The sequence below is a fragment of the Physella acuta genome, unplaced genomic scaffold (assembly GCF_028476545.2).
Source record: "Physella acuta isolate Inbredline_101_S28 unplaced genomic scaffold, ASM2847654v3 ptg001653l, whole genome shotgun sequence".
Taxonomy (NCBI): domain Eukaryota; kingdom Metazoa; phylum Mollusca; class Gastropoda; family Physidae; genus Physella; species Physella acuta.
The window spans coordinates 238,377-255,000 of NW_026733167.1; the positions used below are offsets into that span (position 1 = coordinate 238,377).

General features: G+C 31.4%; 1 protein-coding gene and 1 non-coding gene across 2 annotated transcripts in view; both read right to left on the reverse strand.

The window, feature by feature from the left end:
* Positions 1-12,236: 12,236 nt before the first annotated feature.
* On the reverse strand, positions 12,237-12,308 carry Trnah-gug (transfer RNA histidin (anticodon GUG)). Its single transcript has one exon. It is a non-coding gene; the product is annotated as a tRNA-His (tRNA).
* A 1,813-nt stretch (positions 12,309-14,121) lies between these two features.
* LOC131929592 (uncharacterized) overlaps positions 14,122-16,624 on the reverse strand; it is a 3,719-nt gene continuing 1,216 nt past the window's right edge. Inside the window, exons 2-4 of the mRNA XM_059285879.1 lie at positions 15,331-15,468; positions 14,934-15,074; positions 14,122-14,300 (exon numbers count right to left, since the gene is read on the reverse strand). Of these exons, the coding sequence (XP_059141862.1) occupies positions 14,122-14,300; positions 14,934-15,074; positions 15,331-15,468 (458 nt within the window). The remainder of the gene's footprint in view (positions 14,301-14,933; positions 15,075-15,330; positions 15,469-16,624) is intronic.

Sequence of the window (16,624 nt, forward strand, 5' to 3'; positions counted from 1 at the left end):
TTCATGGGGTCAGAGCAAAGATTTAAATTAATCACAGGGGACGGCGTGGTCGAGTCGGTAAAGCTCATGGTTGCTAAACCGAAATGATACGAGTTCGAACCCTCAGCTGGGGACAGCCACTCTTCTAGGAGAGATAACTTTATAATCAAACAACTGCTACGTCTTGTAGTTTGTTCTTGGTTGGACAAAGGCTATGGAAGCAAATCCATAATGAAAAGCAGGCTGAAATCGGAGTCAATGGCCTCAATGGCGCATAACCAATTGACACGTATACTCATGGTTGATAAATTAGTAAAAGTCTCGTGTTCAAATCCTCTGTCAGATAAAGCTTGATCCCCTCTAACACTAAAAATTAAAAGATTTGACCTTTAAAATACGTAAAAGATCGCCCTCTGTTTCTTCTTTGTTCTTAATTTTAATGGTGGACACATTTCTATTAAACAGAATCAAGTATACGTGTTAACATCTTATGCTCTATATGGCCAGTTGACTCGTTTTTTTTTTTGTTTTACAACCGAATTGTTTCTCAATCTAAATATTACAACATACAAGGCAATAGTTGTTTGATTTCGTAGTTGATTTTCCGCAGAAATCGAGGCTTGTCTGCCCGAGGATTTGAACTCGGGACTACTAGGTTTAGCAACCATGAGCCTTACCGACCTGTTCACAACACGTATTGAGCTGTTAATATGCACTGACATTGCTTTCTTAAAGAAAAGAATGGACTTCTGTTACATTTTTTAGAGACCAATGCTTTTATTTAAGACAGAAATTTTGTTATAATATTCATATTATCAGTGCACTTGAAAGATTATTTATTGTTTTTATGTGTATTTTTTATAACTTTTTACTAATGGACACCAGCGAGAAAAGTCTCAAAGGTATTTGAGAGGTGTATAAATTAATTTAAAAATCATGCACAGCGTAGTTACAATTAATATGGTTATAAAATCCTGCCTGTCTGGTTTTTTTCGGACTTTACTAAAGATTGGATGTATTTGATGTTTATAATATTTTCGGTAACTAAATAAAAATTTTAAAAAAAGCAAAAACAATTTGGTTTTCACGTGTAATGGCGACATAAACAATGGCATCCTGCTATTGGATAGGCCGCCATTGATTTTATTGTACACATTGTAAGCTAAAAATAGAAAACTAGGTTATGGGGTTTTTAATTTGCATTGTTATTTAAAAACTTGATCTGCAAAGTTTTGTAAACAAATAGTTATCGATCACTAAGTTACTGTACAGCCAATCAATATTTGTCTTACGAAAGTGAAACATCCGGTTATAACTTAGGCTTGATGAAAATAAATAGCAATGTAGCCTTAAACTCAGCAAATTATTTTCAAGTTCTCTGGATTTGCAACTTTTATAGCATTTATTCTAAAAAATATAAAATTTCTAAATTAATTTTAGGCTTAAGTTTTTATTTATTTTTTTTTTACGGTCTAAATCTAAAAAGCACGTTTTTATTCCATGTCAACAACATTATGGAAGGAATCTCGTCAACTCGCTCGCCTCCATTATGCTTTTTAAAAAATTAAAATAATAAGTTGATGTATTATTTTTTTTAAAAAAACAATTAGTAGCCTATTTTCATAAAGTTGTAATCATTTTTTTCTTAAGGAAGTCCATGACACATACGACTAAAATAATTTGCTTTAAAACACACTCAGTAGTTTGAGATCTCTAAAGGCAATTATTGTCCCTTTCTTATTCCGTGTTTGACTGTCAAACAAATAAGCACCCAGCCTTAAACAAAAGTTCAACCCCGTCTATATCTTCTTCATCTTCATACATCCCCATTTTAATTGAACTTTGCTAGATTTTTTGTTAATTTTTAATTATTTATTCGTTACTAATTACAATCAAATTAGAACTCTTTGTGTTGTTTTCGGAGACAAATGTGTCTGAAATGTTAGAACGAAATCACTGGATAAATTAAGTTGAGATATAATAATCAATCAGCCACAAACACACGTATGAGCAAACAATCGGATATTATAAAAACTAAATAAAATATTGTGCACCATCTCCTGCTTTCGCCTATTGCAACTGCTGTCAAGGTCTATGAAGTAGATGAATATATCACTTGACTCTTCACCAACGACAACTCTTTAATTATTTCTAATAAACTTTGGGCTACTTCCCTTTGTTGCTTTTTTTCTCTAGTTATTAACCAGCTTCTTGGTTGATCTTCATCGAAAATTATTAAATCAATCATCATAATCACCATAATAATAAAATCATCGGAAAGAATTATGTTTCTACAAATTATATTTTAATGAGGCCAGTGGTTTTCAGTAAAAATTAAAGTCAAATTATAATTCAAACATCTCAGAAGTGTATTGAATTGATATACGTGCATACATATATTTCTATACACATGTTAAATATTTTTTTAAATAAAGATCTTTATTTCCAATATACTACTTTATATTTTCTTGTATTTTCAGATTACTGTTATAGCTTGCTACCCTTTATTAGTGTTATTGTTTTTGATCTATAAATGGAAAGCGGAAGCAATATTAATATTACTTTCAAAATAATTTAAAATTCTTATTAATTTTGAAACTTCGTAAGCAAGAACAAACTGCCTTGATTCGCATAAGCTTTCAAAAAACATCCCCAAAACCTACATGTCTCTATATATGACTATAATATTAAAATTAAATCTATTGATTGTTTACAACCAAACATTTAACTTTATAATTAAAATTTTAATCAAACAAACACATGGGAGCTTTTTTTTCCATATGCATTGTTTATCCAAACGACTTTTGTTTTAAATTGTGTATTTATTGTCGGAGGGTGGTGGTGCGGGCACAGAGAGCAGGACTTATTTCCTGAAAGTCCCAAGTTCGAATCCCATCTCCAATGAGTACCCAACTTACATTAGGGAAAATAAAGTAGTCTACTTGGTGAGGCATTAACCACAATATACCATACGATCCAACCCGCAACGTATCATACCTCTATTTAGTTGTTTTATTTTCTACTTTTTAGTAAATAATAATTTGTGAATTCGACAGTACCAATGCTGCCACTGAAAATATTTGCTTTAAAACACTATCAGTAGGTCATTAAGGACGATAAACCCCACCTCCCCCCACCCTCATTTCCTCCAACCCCTACCCCCCCCCCCCCCCCCCGTGAAATTAGCCTCCTCTTAGTATGTACTATCTATCAATCAATCGCCCCTTAATCCCTTATGTTAATGGTTTTCGCATAAAGTTTTGGCATTTTTTAAGTCTTTTAATTTTGTTGTATTTAATAATGCAAAGCCAAACTAATACTTGTACTTTAAACTCTTCGGAAACGTACAAAACATATTCAAAATTCCAAAGTAGTTTTTTTTTAATATTCCCTTTATTTTACTTTTTTACTGCTTTAAAAACCTGATGGTATCTCACGTAATACACTTCCTCACTTGAACACAGCTTTAGAGTTTTTCAGTAGAGCAAAGATTGGCATGTGATACGGAAAAAGGAAGTTTAAATGGTTTGGGTTCACACGTTGGGCGTTGACCGGGTTAAGCGTCAACCAAAATTAAATGAACGAATTTTTGTTGTCTCGTGTGACGGCATGGTCGAGGGGTAGCACATACGACTGATAACCCGAAAGCCTTAAGTTCGGATCAAAGGCTCCAATGATGTCCCTGATGACACTCATTTATGACTCTTGTCTAGGAAGGTAGAGGCGGCTAGACATAAAGTTGACCACACTATTTCTTCAAAAGCCGAGTTCACAGCAAACAGGTGAACTTTACAGCTTCAAAACGATAACTTGTTTAATTAAACGTGTTTGCTACGTAAGTTTGAGGTCGAATTGTCACAATCAAAATACTTAAACATCTTAAATTAAATATCTATGCCATAGCAAAATATCTTAGTATAAAAATATCATACAAATTTCTCAGTATAGATCAAAAGAAATAGCTCAAAAGATATTCTAATACTGAACTAGATCGGATTAAAATCGAATGAAAATTTAACTATTTTTACAAATACAATACAAATGTTTATTAGATCGTTATGAAAGGAAAATTCAAACATACAAGAATACAAAATAAGAATTTAAAAAACTAAAAATTCCAACAAAAAAAAAATAAACTGCGTGGGTTTAATTAACATTAAAATCTTGGAATAACTACGTGAAGTTATCTTTCTTTCCTCACAGTCTCAATAACACAAAGAATCAGAGCCACAACAAACATAACAAGGCTGAAGATGACCAGATCAAATGACCAACCTAATGTGTAGTCATAATGGTACCGCGGTTTGAAAAGTCTGTTAATTTCTCCCGCAGCCACCCCGATACCGATTAATCCAACTACAACTGCAAAAGAACAAAATAAATACATATATATATATATATATATATATATATATATATATATATATATATATATATATATATATATATATATATATATATATATATATATATATATATATATATATATATGTATATATAGTCCTATATTTATAAACACATATGTATATATATATATATATATATATATATATATATATATATATATATATATATATATATATATATATATATATATATATTTGTATATATATATATATATATATATATATATATATATATATATATATATATATATATATTTGTATGTATATATATATGTGTGTGTGTGTAATATATATATATAGGCCTATATATATATATATATATATATATATATATATATATATATATATATATATATATATATATATATATATATATATATATATATATATATATGTATATATAGTCCTATATTTATAAACACATATGTATATATATATATATATATATATATATATATATATATATATATATATATATATTGTATATATATATATATATATATATATTTGTATGTATATATATATATATATGTGTGTGTGTGTAATATATATATATAGGCCTATATATCTATATATATATATATATATATATATATATATATATATATATATATATATATATATATATATATATATATATATATATATATATATATATATATATATATATATTAAAAATAAACAAACCTGAAAAGGAAATTAGACCAACAGTCCACCAAGCTACAATCTTCTCAGTTTTAATGACAAGCGCTGAAAGTGTAATCAAGATGACCAGGGCCTGGCAGGTCAGGCATATGCCAAGTAGGGCACGGGCAGAACTGGTCCAGCCTGTTGAAGAAATCAGAAATTGTGTTGTTTTTTAACGATTTTTTAAAATGCTAACTTCCGTTTGTTGGAAGTAAAAAATTGAATGAAAGATGTATAGAACGCTGATATACTTGATAGGATTACTACTAATTTTTCTCATTTTAAAAGTGGTTAAAAGTAAAAGTGGTTAAACGTAAAAGTGGTTAAAAATAAAAGTGGTTTCTTCTATGTTAATACTATTTAAATGTATGATTTCTCAAGTCCTAAAAAGTCATTTTGGATACATTTTTGTTTACAAAACATTTATTAAATCTTATAAAAGTAATTTAATTGATTGATTTATTGAGCTGCGTGAAACTATAATAACAATACTGTAGTAATCTAGCTGAGAAATAAGATTTGTATGGCAACTTATACATGTGAGTTGTGTCAACTATATTACCACGGCTGTCTTTATTAATTAAACAGTGGGGGTTTTGATAGGGTGGGAATATTACAAGAAAGATTATGAGATTGAGGTTATGCTGATGAGGATGTGGGGAGGGTATTTTTGTGTCAACCTTCAGCATTATTTTAAAACAAAATTAAATTTCAATTTTAAAAATCGTTGTTTTTGCCGTTTTTAAATAATGATTTAAAAATTTCGCTTCTGTCTGTTTGTTTGATTCAAATCTTTTGAATTAAATTTCATCTGTAAAAACCGTTTTTAAATAATCATTTTAAAAACTTCGCTACTGATTCAAATCTTTTTAATTGATTTCAAAACCATTACTGGTGCAGCAAATTCTTTTTATTTTTTTCAGATGAGAACGCAAGAATATCTAAGGTTATTCTTATAAATTATTAAATTATTCATTGAAATTTAAAGATTCCCATATTTTATAACAAAGAGAAGACAACAAGCAACGATACACGACCATTCGAGTGAGCTGTTGTATCATATGAAAGCCGGACGTGAGAGGCTGATAAATTCAAAATTACTAAAAGCAGAAAATATAACAAATAATATAATAACCTTTTAAATGCGCTAAAAATTGCTTTTTAAAATTAACAAAAAAAATTACTTTCTCTAATGAAAGGATTGATCGCTAATGAAAACTGATACATATTTGAAAGCGTCTAAAGCTTTTAATAAGAAAATGATGTGGGTTCTTTTCTAGTGTATTTAAAAGCTTATTATTTTAAATAAAAATAATAGTTTTTTATTTTATTAACAATTTTTTTTTAATGTATTTTAGATCACTTTTATTAACAATTTTTTTTTAAATGTATTTAAGATTACTTTTATAAAATGTAATTGCATACAAAAAGAGATCTTTGTTAAACAGCATCGAGGGCGAGACAGTTTACCTTAATTTATACACTGAAGCATTTTTAAATATGGTTATAAGTTGGTAGGGGTGATTTTACCATTGCAACAAAGCCTTTCATATTTCCACCCCGTACTATTACATCCTTCCCTTGATAGACTTTATGACCTTAATTATGTGAATATAATTTTTTACAAAGCATTACCTGAGCTTATTAAATGCGGCTCATGTTCAAAAGGATCATTCTCAAAATCATAACAGCTGTTAAGTGAATCACAAGCTTCCCATAATCCAATGTGCGCATAATTATGGAATTTGCCAATATATGTCGTAGAGTAGCCAATGATATTAAGCAAGAGACCTGAAATTTGTAATTAAAAATGTATTTTTACCAGCTCTTTTACGAGTCAAAATATCTGTGGGTTTTGTGATCAAATATGGTAACTCAGTGATAAATAAATATTAATTTACGGATGCGACCTCACCCCAGCCAATCCCGACTTCAATGTACATTAACACCTGTGTATAGATATTCATATTGATAGATATATTGATTTTAAAATATTGAATCGGAGGAGCTATAGCTGGTGAACAGCTGATCAACACTTGATCAATAACAAGTCATTTAAAAAAAAGTTTAAACCAACCTACCTACAACTTGTAGAAAGATATTGCACTTCCACACCACTGATGTTTCGTGAATCGCCATTTAGCTGTCTTTTTATAAGTAGTATTTCAAATTTTACTAGACATAAATACTTAAATATAAATAAACATATATATATATATATATATATATATATATATATATATATATATATATATATATATATATATATATATATATACAGAGAGAGAGAGAGATAGATAGATAGATATATATATGTATATTGATATATATATATATATATATATATATATATATATATATATATATATATATATATATATATATACTACTTTAAGCCCAGCAATACGACGTCAGAACGCTTTCGACCCCTGTCATATCACACATGGTATCACAACATGGCACGACCCAGAGTTCATTGCCCAAAAAATACACGTTGGCCTTCTGGACAGGCAAGTGTGCATTTCCTGTTCTACTTACTGTCACGGCTGAAGCTATTGTGTAAAAACTTCTCACACTCGTGCAACCTTGGTTTACACACTGTCGTCATTACTTGGCGCCACGGTCAGACTTCACATGGAATTAATTAAAAACTTTTTTTTGTATGATGAGTTTTAAATACTTAATATATATAATTATATATATATATATATCTATATATCTATATACATATATATATATATATATATATATATATATATATATATATATATATATATATATATATATATATATATATATATATATATATATATATATATATATATATATATATATATATAATTATATACGCCGCTATTTAGTTGTTGTTTTTTCTACTTTTCAGTAATTCATAATTTGTGAATTCGACAGTACCAATGCTGCCACTGAAAATATTTGCTTTAAAACACTAACCCCCCCCCCCCCCTTCCCCCCCCCCCTCCCCGTGAAAGCAGCCTCCTCTTAGTTACCTCCTCTAAGTTTAAAATCGTTTCAAACTAAATTATCTGCCCCTAATAGCCGTCACCAAACCCGGCTCTACGATTGTATTATGTAAACATTTAGCGTGAACAACAGCTCACCAGACCATGTGAGGTGGGGGGGGGTGGTAACGATAGAGAGGAAGAGAGGGGACTGCAAAGCGCGCTTGCAGCTTGTTTTCTAACGTCTCCCAGAAGAGAATTATATATATATATATATATATATATATATATATATATATATATATATATATATATATATATATATATATATAATTATACATATATATTATATATATTATATATATACATATTTATACATATATACATATATATGTCTAATCGATATATATATATATATATATATATATATATATATATATATATATATATATATATATATATATATATATATATCTTTGAACAACTCACTGACTTTATGAAAATAGCAAGTCTCTTTAAGACACCGCCCCTTAACGCGTACCATTGTCCACAGATAAAAAAAATCTCATCCGTAAAGAAATACAATAACCCCCGTTGATCCCTACTTGACATGTGTTTGACATCCTTGTTTTTGACCAATATAACAGAGCTATTTTTTTTATAACTCGCCCACTTGTCAAATACAGCGACGGATTAGTTACATTGGCATACTTAATTTAATGATCTGCCCTCTTCATAATCCGATAAGAAAATAACGACATGAGATAGGGTCAAATTAGCCTGTTGTTATTTGTTTAATTTATATCTCGTTCACGTATTTTCTTTATTTACTGTTTTCTTTAAATAAAATAGTTCTTCTATCTTACATCAAGATGTAAAATAATTATTTTTTTTTAATAAATTTTTATAAATTTTATTGAATTTTTGTTTTTGTTTTCTTTAAATAAAATAGTTCTTCTATCTTACATCAAGATGTAATATAATTATTTTTATTTTTTTTAATAAATTTTTATACATTTTATTGAATTTTTTTTTCAGTTAATTGAAAAATAATCTTAGAAAAAAAAATGAACGATTTTGTTCTGGTTTGACAACAAGGTGAATTTATATTGCAAGATTTAGTTTTTATGATACGCCACTGTAAGTTGGCATTATATGATAGATCTAGTCTTGAGATGATGGGCCCCTTTGTCTATCTAGCTCTTATAGGCCCCATCTTGACACAATGGGTCAAGTTGTCTACCTAGTTATGATCGACCTTGAGACAGTGGGTCAAGTTGTCTGCCTAGTTATGATCGACCTTGAGACAGTGGGTCAAGTTGTCTACCTAGTTATGATCGACCTTGAGACAGTGGGTCAAGTTGTCTACCTAGTTATGATCGACCTTGAGACAGTGGGTCAAGTTGTCTACCTAGTTATGATCGACCTTGAGACAGTGGGTCAAGTTGTCTACCTAGTTATGATCGACCTTGAGACAGTGGGTCAAGTTGTCTACCTAGTTATGATCGACCTTGTATTGAGACGTTTGGTCCCCAAGTCTACCTAGCTCTGGTAGGCCTAAGATTGAGACCATGAGTCCTTGTCTATCTAGCTATGCTAGTTCCTGTCTCAGATGAACATTTGCTCATGATGATGGTTTCCTTGTCTACCTAGCTCTGACGTGCATTTAAGCGTGATGATAGGCGCTCTTGTCTACCTAGTTCTGATAGGCCTCAGTTTGAGACGGTGGGTTGTCTACCAAGTTCTAATAACCTCTTCTCCGGCGAAGGTTTGAAGCTACGCAAGCAAGTAATTAATCTACAGCTGAGGGATAGTCAACGACGATAAACTAGTATGCTTTTTGCGTTAGTTTCACTGAGTGTTACATATCATTTCTCCGTTTCTTTTGAGGCTTGTTTAGCTTGGTGTTACGTTTCATTTATCTGCTTGTGTTTAGGCTAGTTTTGCTTGATTTACGCATCAGTTATTTGCTTCTGTCGAGGCTAGTTTTGCTGCTCCACCAACATGTTACAGCTGATATATTTCGATCCATGTTTGGCAGTGGGAGAAATTTTAACAAAGTGACCCGGGCTATCATTTGGTGATACCACCTAGAAGCTCTCAAGAAAATTTTCAACAAAGTAACTGCACTTATTTTATTTCACAGACAAGGATTGACACAACCAGTTAGCAAAAACGAGAAACTTTTTAAAACAGGCCAAACACATTCAAGCTAACGAAACTCACCTTTGCAAAAATAGATGAATGAGTACTTAATACTCGATATATGCTGGGCTACATAAAACAACGACCACCACTGCAACAAGACGAAGGTTTTTTTCCCTAACACTACAACAAGTAGACTGCAATCAACATGCGTACATTTCCTTTCACACAAAACGTTGCTTCCTTGCTTTTAGTGTCAGTGTGTCAGGTTGTTTATTAACAGATAAGACAAAATCCTTCTTTAAGTAATCTCGTACACAAAACAACACGCTACATTCACTTTCCAAGGAGATTACGTGAGGGTGCTTATGTTGAGTGATCTTGTCGGGAGCCATACTGAGTGAGGTCATTTGTCGCTTCAATGAGTGAACTTATTTTGTCGGTAGTCATGTTGGCGACAACCCTTTGTCCAAATTACTGTAGTCTAGGATTATATTGACGATGATTACAAAGCGCAGAACAATATTGATGCAAGCCTTTGTAAAGTGCATTTCTGATGTCCAATACATTCTAATTTTAAATTTTCTAAATACAAAGTATAGCCATCAAAATGTATATTTAAAATTTTACTAAATATTATATAACACTATATTATTATTTGATAATAATTATTTCAAAAGATATATGTATTTGAAGTAATAATTTTAATCTATTCACGCCCATCTCAACTTGTTGCTAAAGATCTGTACTTGTGTTTTCTAAGGCGCAATCATGCAATGATCGATTAGATCAAATATCACTATTGTTAATGCTTTTAGTTAAAGCGGTTTCAAAAACCGTTGCAAATAAAAAGAAAACAAACGAAATGAAGAATGCGTTTTAAATAAAAAGTAAATGATCGTGGGTTCAGTAAAGGTAAATTTAATAATATAATCTGAGTAAAGTAAACACAAGATTTATACATATATATATATATATATATATATATATATATATATATATATATATATATATATATATATATATATATATATATATATATTATATGTGTGTGTCTGTGTGAGTGTGTGTGTGTAGTAGGGTGTATTTTATTTAATAATACACATACAGTAGCCTAAGTGTGATAAAGTGTGTGTGTGTGTGTGTGTTTGTGTGAGGCTTTCTGAATGCTAACGTGTTTGAGTGTACGAGTGCACGTGTGTGAAGAGTGTATTGTCAATACTCTGAAACAATGGATTCACTTGACTTCTAGAGTGTTAACGAGAAGAGCAGATAAAAAAACTCTTAGTTTCTGGGTAATGTTTCAATCAATGGCGGAACTATATAGACGCCACACCACGCCATGTACTCTAGAAGGTTATGTAGAACCAATCAAAAGGACCATAAGTACATAAGATTAAATAAAATATAAAAACTTAGTAACTGGTGTTATTGCTCTACTTTTTTTAATTGCCTGGGTGGTTTTAACAACCAACGCTAGTTTATTGTGAAAACTTTACTTAATTAAGTTTTTAACAGCTTTTCTCTACATTTTAATTAATTAACGCTAGTTTAATGTGAAAACTTTACTTAATTTTCTAACAGCTTTTCATTATATTTTAAAAAATACTTAAAAAAAACTTTTTAAAAAACCACGTTTTTCTTGTGGACTAAAAAGTAGAAAATAAATTTTCATACATTTGATGACAAAAAACGTGGGTACGTTCACCATCAAATTTCCCGACCCATCTGCCCGACCCATGTTTTTTGTCAGTCATTACAAGAACCTGCACAGCTCGAGGAAGCACAAAAGAAAAATTTATTTTCTACTTTTTAGTCCACAAGAAAAACGTGGTTTTTTAAAAAGTATTTTTTAAGTATTTTATTTTCTCCTTTTTAGTCCGTTGCTACACATGAAAAACGTGGTTTTTAAAAAGTTTTTTATATAGTTTATTTTCTACTTTATCTAGTGACTTGATTAAGTATGACTTGACTAAGTGTTTATAAATACACGGACTAAAAATCTTGAGCAACCGATACGCTTTAAACAGAGAAAGGGCGTAATTTAATTAAGCCTACATGCCGTGACCAGGATTCGAACCTGGGTTGTCGCGGCCACAACGCGAAGTACTAACCACTATACGATCACGGCCAGCGCGCTCACATCAATTGGGGCCGAAGTAACTGTGTCAATAGGCATCCAGTCTTGTCGGTATGTTTATAAATCATGTCCTCGATTTTATGGTCCTTGGGGTGTAATTTAATTAAGCTAATTTAGGTCTCTAATTGCTAGTTTTTATGATTGCATCTGAAATTGTTAGGCGAAAATAGCCTGCATGCCAAATTTCATATCTCTAGAGCAATCAGAAGTGGGCTAATTTTCCATGTCAATTTTAACAGCAAACATCCAAACAAACAAACAAATAAACGCGAAGCTGAGTTAAGAAAAACGTGTTAATAAAAACGTGTTAAAAATATGGGTTCAATTTATTTTTAGCATTCAGATAATATTTCCCCCTATACTCTTTTATGAGAAAGTTTTTTAAAAAATTGTCAAACTACAGTCAAAATATTTTATGAATAATATCTCTGGAAAAATATTTCACATATTGTATTCCAAGCAAAATATTTCGAACAAACACAATATCTTTAATGATCTAGAGCAGGGGTCTCCAAACTACGGCCCGCGGGCCGGATGCGGCCGTTAGGTCCTCTAATCCGGCCCGCGGCGATCTTTTTGTCCACGGAATAAGTGTTTGTTAGAAATGGCTGAGGAGCTTTGCTTCGAAAATTCAAAACAATTTGAAAATGTAGCTTCGGGTGCAAATACCATTGTCCGTCGTGTTGTATACATTGGTGAATACATTGTGACTCAAATAGCGAAAAACGCAAGCAAGTTTCGCTATTTTTCAATTGCAATGGATGAGTACCTGGACAGCTTTTCCTCCTTAACTTATTGTGTTCATTAGAGGTGTGGATGAAGACATAAACATAACAAAAGAGCTGTTAACGGAGAGGATATCTTACCATAGATAGTGCAGAGACATGTTGAAAGATACACACACAGAATCGCAAGATTTCCTATATTTCACAGCAGTAATATGGCTAATTTGCGAGAAAGTTCTGAGCAGAGTATTTTAGTTAAGAAAGTAAATAGGTGACTTCCTGGAAAGTAAAGGCAAGCCACAGCCATTAATGTCTGATGAAGAGACGGTATAGAAATTGGCCTCCCTGCAGACATAACTAGTCATTAAAATTTTCTGAACCTAAAACTACAAGAGAGGGAAATTTAGTTTCTGATCTATACACCCACCTAAAGACCTTCAGATCCAAACTTGTCATGTTTTTGGAACAGGTACAGGCCAACAATTTAACGCACTTTCAGCAGTGCAATGTCTTTATGACTGAAGCAACAGCTGAGTTCCCCACGTCATTTGCATGCGAGATCACCAAAGACCTCCAGCTGCAGTTACAGTAGCGGTTTTTTTACTTGGATTCAAAGGCAGAAAAAGTGAGACTGTTCCAGAACCCATTTGAAGCAAACGTGGCCAGTTGCAAAGGTGAACTGTAGCTTGAGGTCACTAGAGACAAGTTCACAGAAGGGCGGGTGGTTTTTATAAGTGTTTGCACAAAAAAGACTTTCCGGATATAAAAACTTTTGCATCAAAGTATCTTTCAAACAAGATACCTGTGTGAACAATCATTTTCAAGAATGAAATACATGAAGAATAACGAAGAGTGAACGTCGATATATTTAGAATATACAGTTCGTCATTTTATTAAGTGAATATAAGTGAATATGAATAGAAAACGAAAAACATAATGAATACAATTTGAATTTTAAACTGAAATTACTAATACGAAAATAATAAAACGTAAAGAAATTACCATGCACGTGAACAAACTAAAAAAAAATTTTTTTAAATGAAAAATAAAAATTTAGTAAGACCTAAACAAATTTGAAATTATCTTGCCGATCTCCGAGTTTCAACGACAGATAAAAAACCAGCCACTAAAAACATAACAAGACTAGAGATGACTAGGTCAAAGGACCAGCCCACGCTAAAGGAATATTGTTTCGACGGTAGAAAAAGTCTTTTAATTTCTCCCGCTGCCACCGCGATACCAATTGCTCCGAACAGAACTGAAACAGAAAGAAACATGTATTATATATAAATTATGTATGTAAATATATATATATATATATATATATATATATATATATATATATATATATATATATATATATATATATATATACATATATATATAACCCGTAAGTCTCGAGTTCGAATCCGGTTTCGTAGACCGTCCCTGAGTCCACCCAACTCTGATGGGTACCTATTCACATTAGGGAAAGTAAAGGCGGCTGGGCATAGTGCTGACCACACTATCTCTTCATATGCCGAGGTCACAGAGACAAGTGAACTCTACTTCACTTGCCCCATAGACCGTCAGGTTTGAAAGGGAACTTTACTTACTATATATATATATATATATATATATATATATATATATATATATATATATATATATATATATATATATATATATATATATATATATATATGTAAGGGTCTACATCAAATTCTTGAATGACACTTGCCCAAATGCCCTTTGACCGAAGACCGATTACTCGAATGGACGTTTACCAGAAAGAAACAAATAACCTAATGGAAGATCATCAAAATCGGACAAATGTCGGAATGGAAGTTTACTGAAGATATAATGTATTTTCTAATTTGAAAAGAACCTTTTATTAAAATTGTGAACTGACCTGAAAAGAATGCCAGCCCAGCAGTACACAAACCCACAAATTTGTTTCTTTTAATCACAAGAGCTGAAAGTGTCAACAAGATGACCAGAGACTGACCAGTCAAGCATATGCCGAGGAAGACACGTGCAGCATAGGCCCAGGCTGTTGAATGAGAACAAAAATTATATTTGTTTGAAAATAAATCATCGTGATAAAGTTTAAACAACCTTAAGGATAATACAATGCAAGGTTTTTTTTAAAAAAAAAGGAAATTCTTCATTACTTTTAGTTTTTTTTATAGTTAAATTGTGAAGAGTTATAACCTCCAATACACTTTTCTTGATTCTCCCTCCTATTCACCCTCCTTTCAATAAGCAACGTATAAAAAGTCAGAATATTAATATCAAAAAAACATTACCTATACTGATTTCTTTTTCGTCATTTATATCAAGACATTCATCGTCTAGGGCACACAATTTCCATAATCCAACATAAAGAACATCTTCGAAATCGCCAATGTGGTTTGTACAGTAGCCGATGATGTTCAGTAGTAAACCTAAAATATTCAGCTAAATCTGTTTTTATTTTAATATAATTGTTAGCCCTTGTCTGTAAGTTGCATTTGCAATTTTGCAAATTTTAAAATAAAACTTATTAATCCGCATTTCAATGCATTTCTTTGCATTCATGAGATGTAACAAAGATTTATATATGTTCAATAACAATATAACACCACACATGAGACATGGCCCGTCTTTTACATTTGACAACACATTACTGGAATTACTAATACCAGTCAAAAAAGGCAAAAATCCTCAAACTTACATTTCAATGCAGAATTATTCAACTTGGTTACTGACATAACATTTTTTTTAAAAACATATATAAGTGTGAATAGTAAACCTGCATTTACACAACTCAAAATTCACAAAGGTAAATGTCATTTTCTCAAGTCCTACACTAATTGCACTGCTTAGGTAATCTCAGAATCACACGTGTAAAAGTTCCTTTTCTTAGTCCTTATTTTATTTCTTGCACTGTAACGTAATCTCAGAATCACATGTGCAAATGTTATTTCTAGTACTAACTTTACTTGCACTGCTATATAATCTCAGAATCACACGTATATGTTTCTATACTAATTATGGTTTCTCTACTTATACTGCTTCAAATGCTATTTAAATCTTTCTTTGAGTACTCAGCGGTACTGACAACAATCGAGCTCGACACTCAAGCTGCAAGAATATTTCCAACCAAGGAAACAAGACATCAGCCTCTGGTACAACATCGCACTCAAGCTGCAAGAATATTTCCAACCAAGGAAACAAGACATCAGCCTCTGGTACAACATCGCACTCAAGCTGCAAGAATATTTCCAACCAAGGAAACAAGACATCAGCCTCTGGTACAACATCGCACTCAAGCTGCAAGAATATTTCCAACCAAGGAAACAAGACATCAGCATGTAGTACAAACATCGACACTCAAGCTGCAAGAATATTTCCAACCAAGGAAACAAGACATCAGCATCTGGTACAAACATCGCACTCATACGGCAGGAAGATTTCCAACCACGTCGGGACTCTAGTACAACATCGGGCCACACGTATAACATCCAGTTAGGCCACAGAAATTACAATAATGATCACAGGAACGAAGACATCGGCCGCTGGTGTAAAAACTAGGCCATAGAAAAAAAAACATCAGTTGGC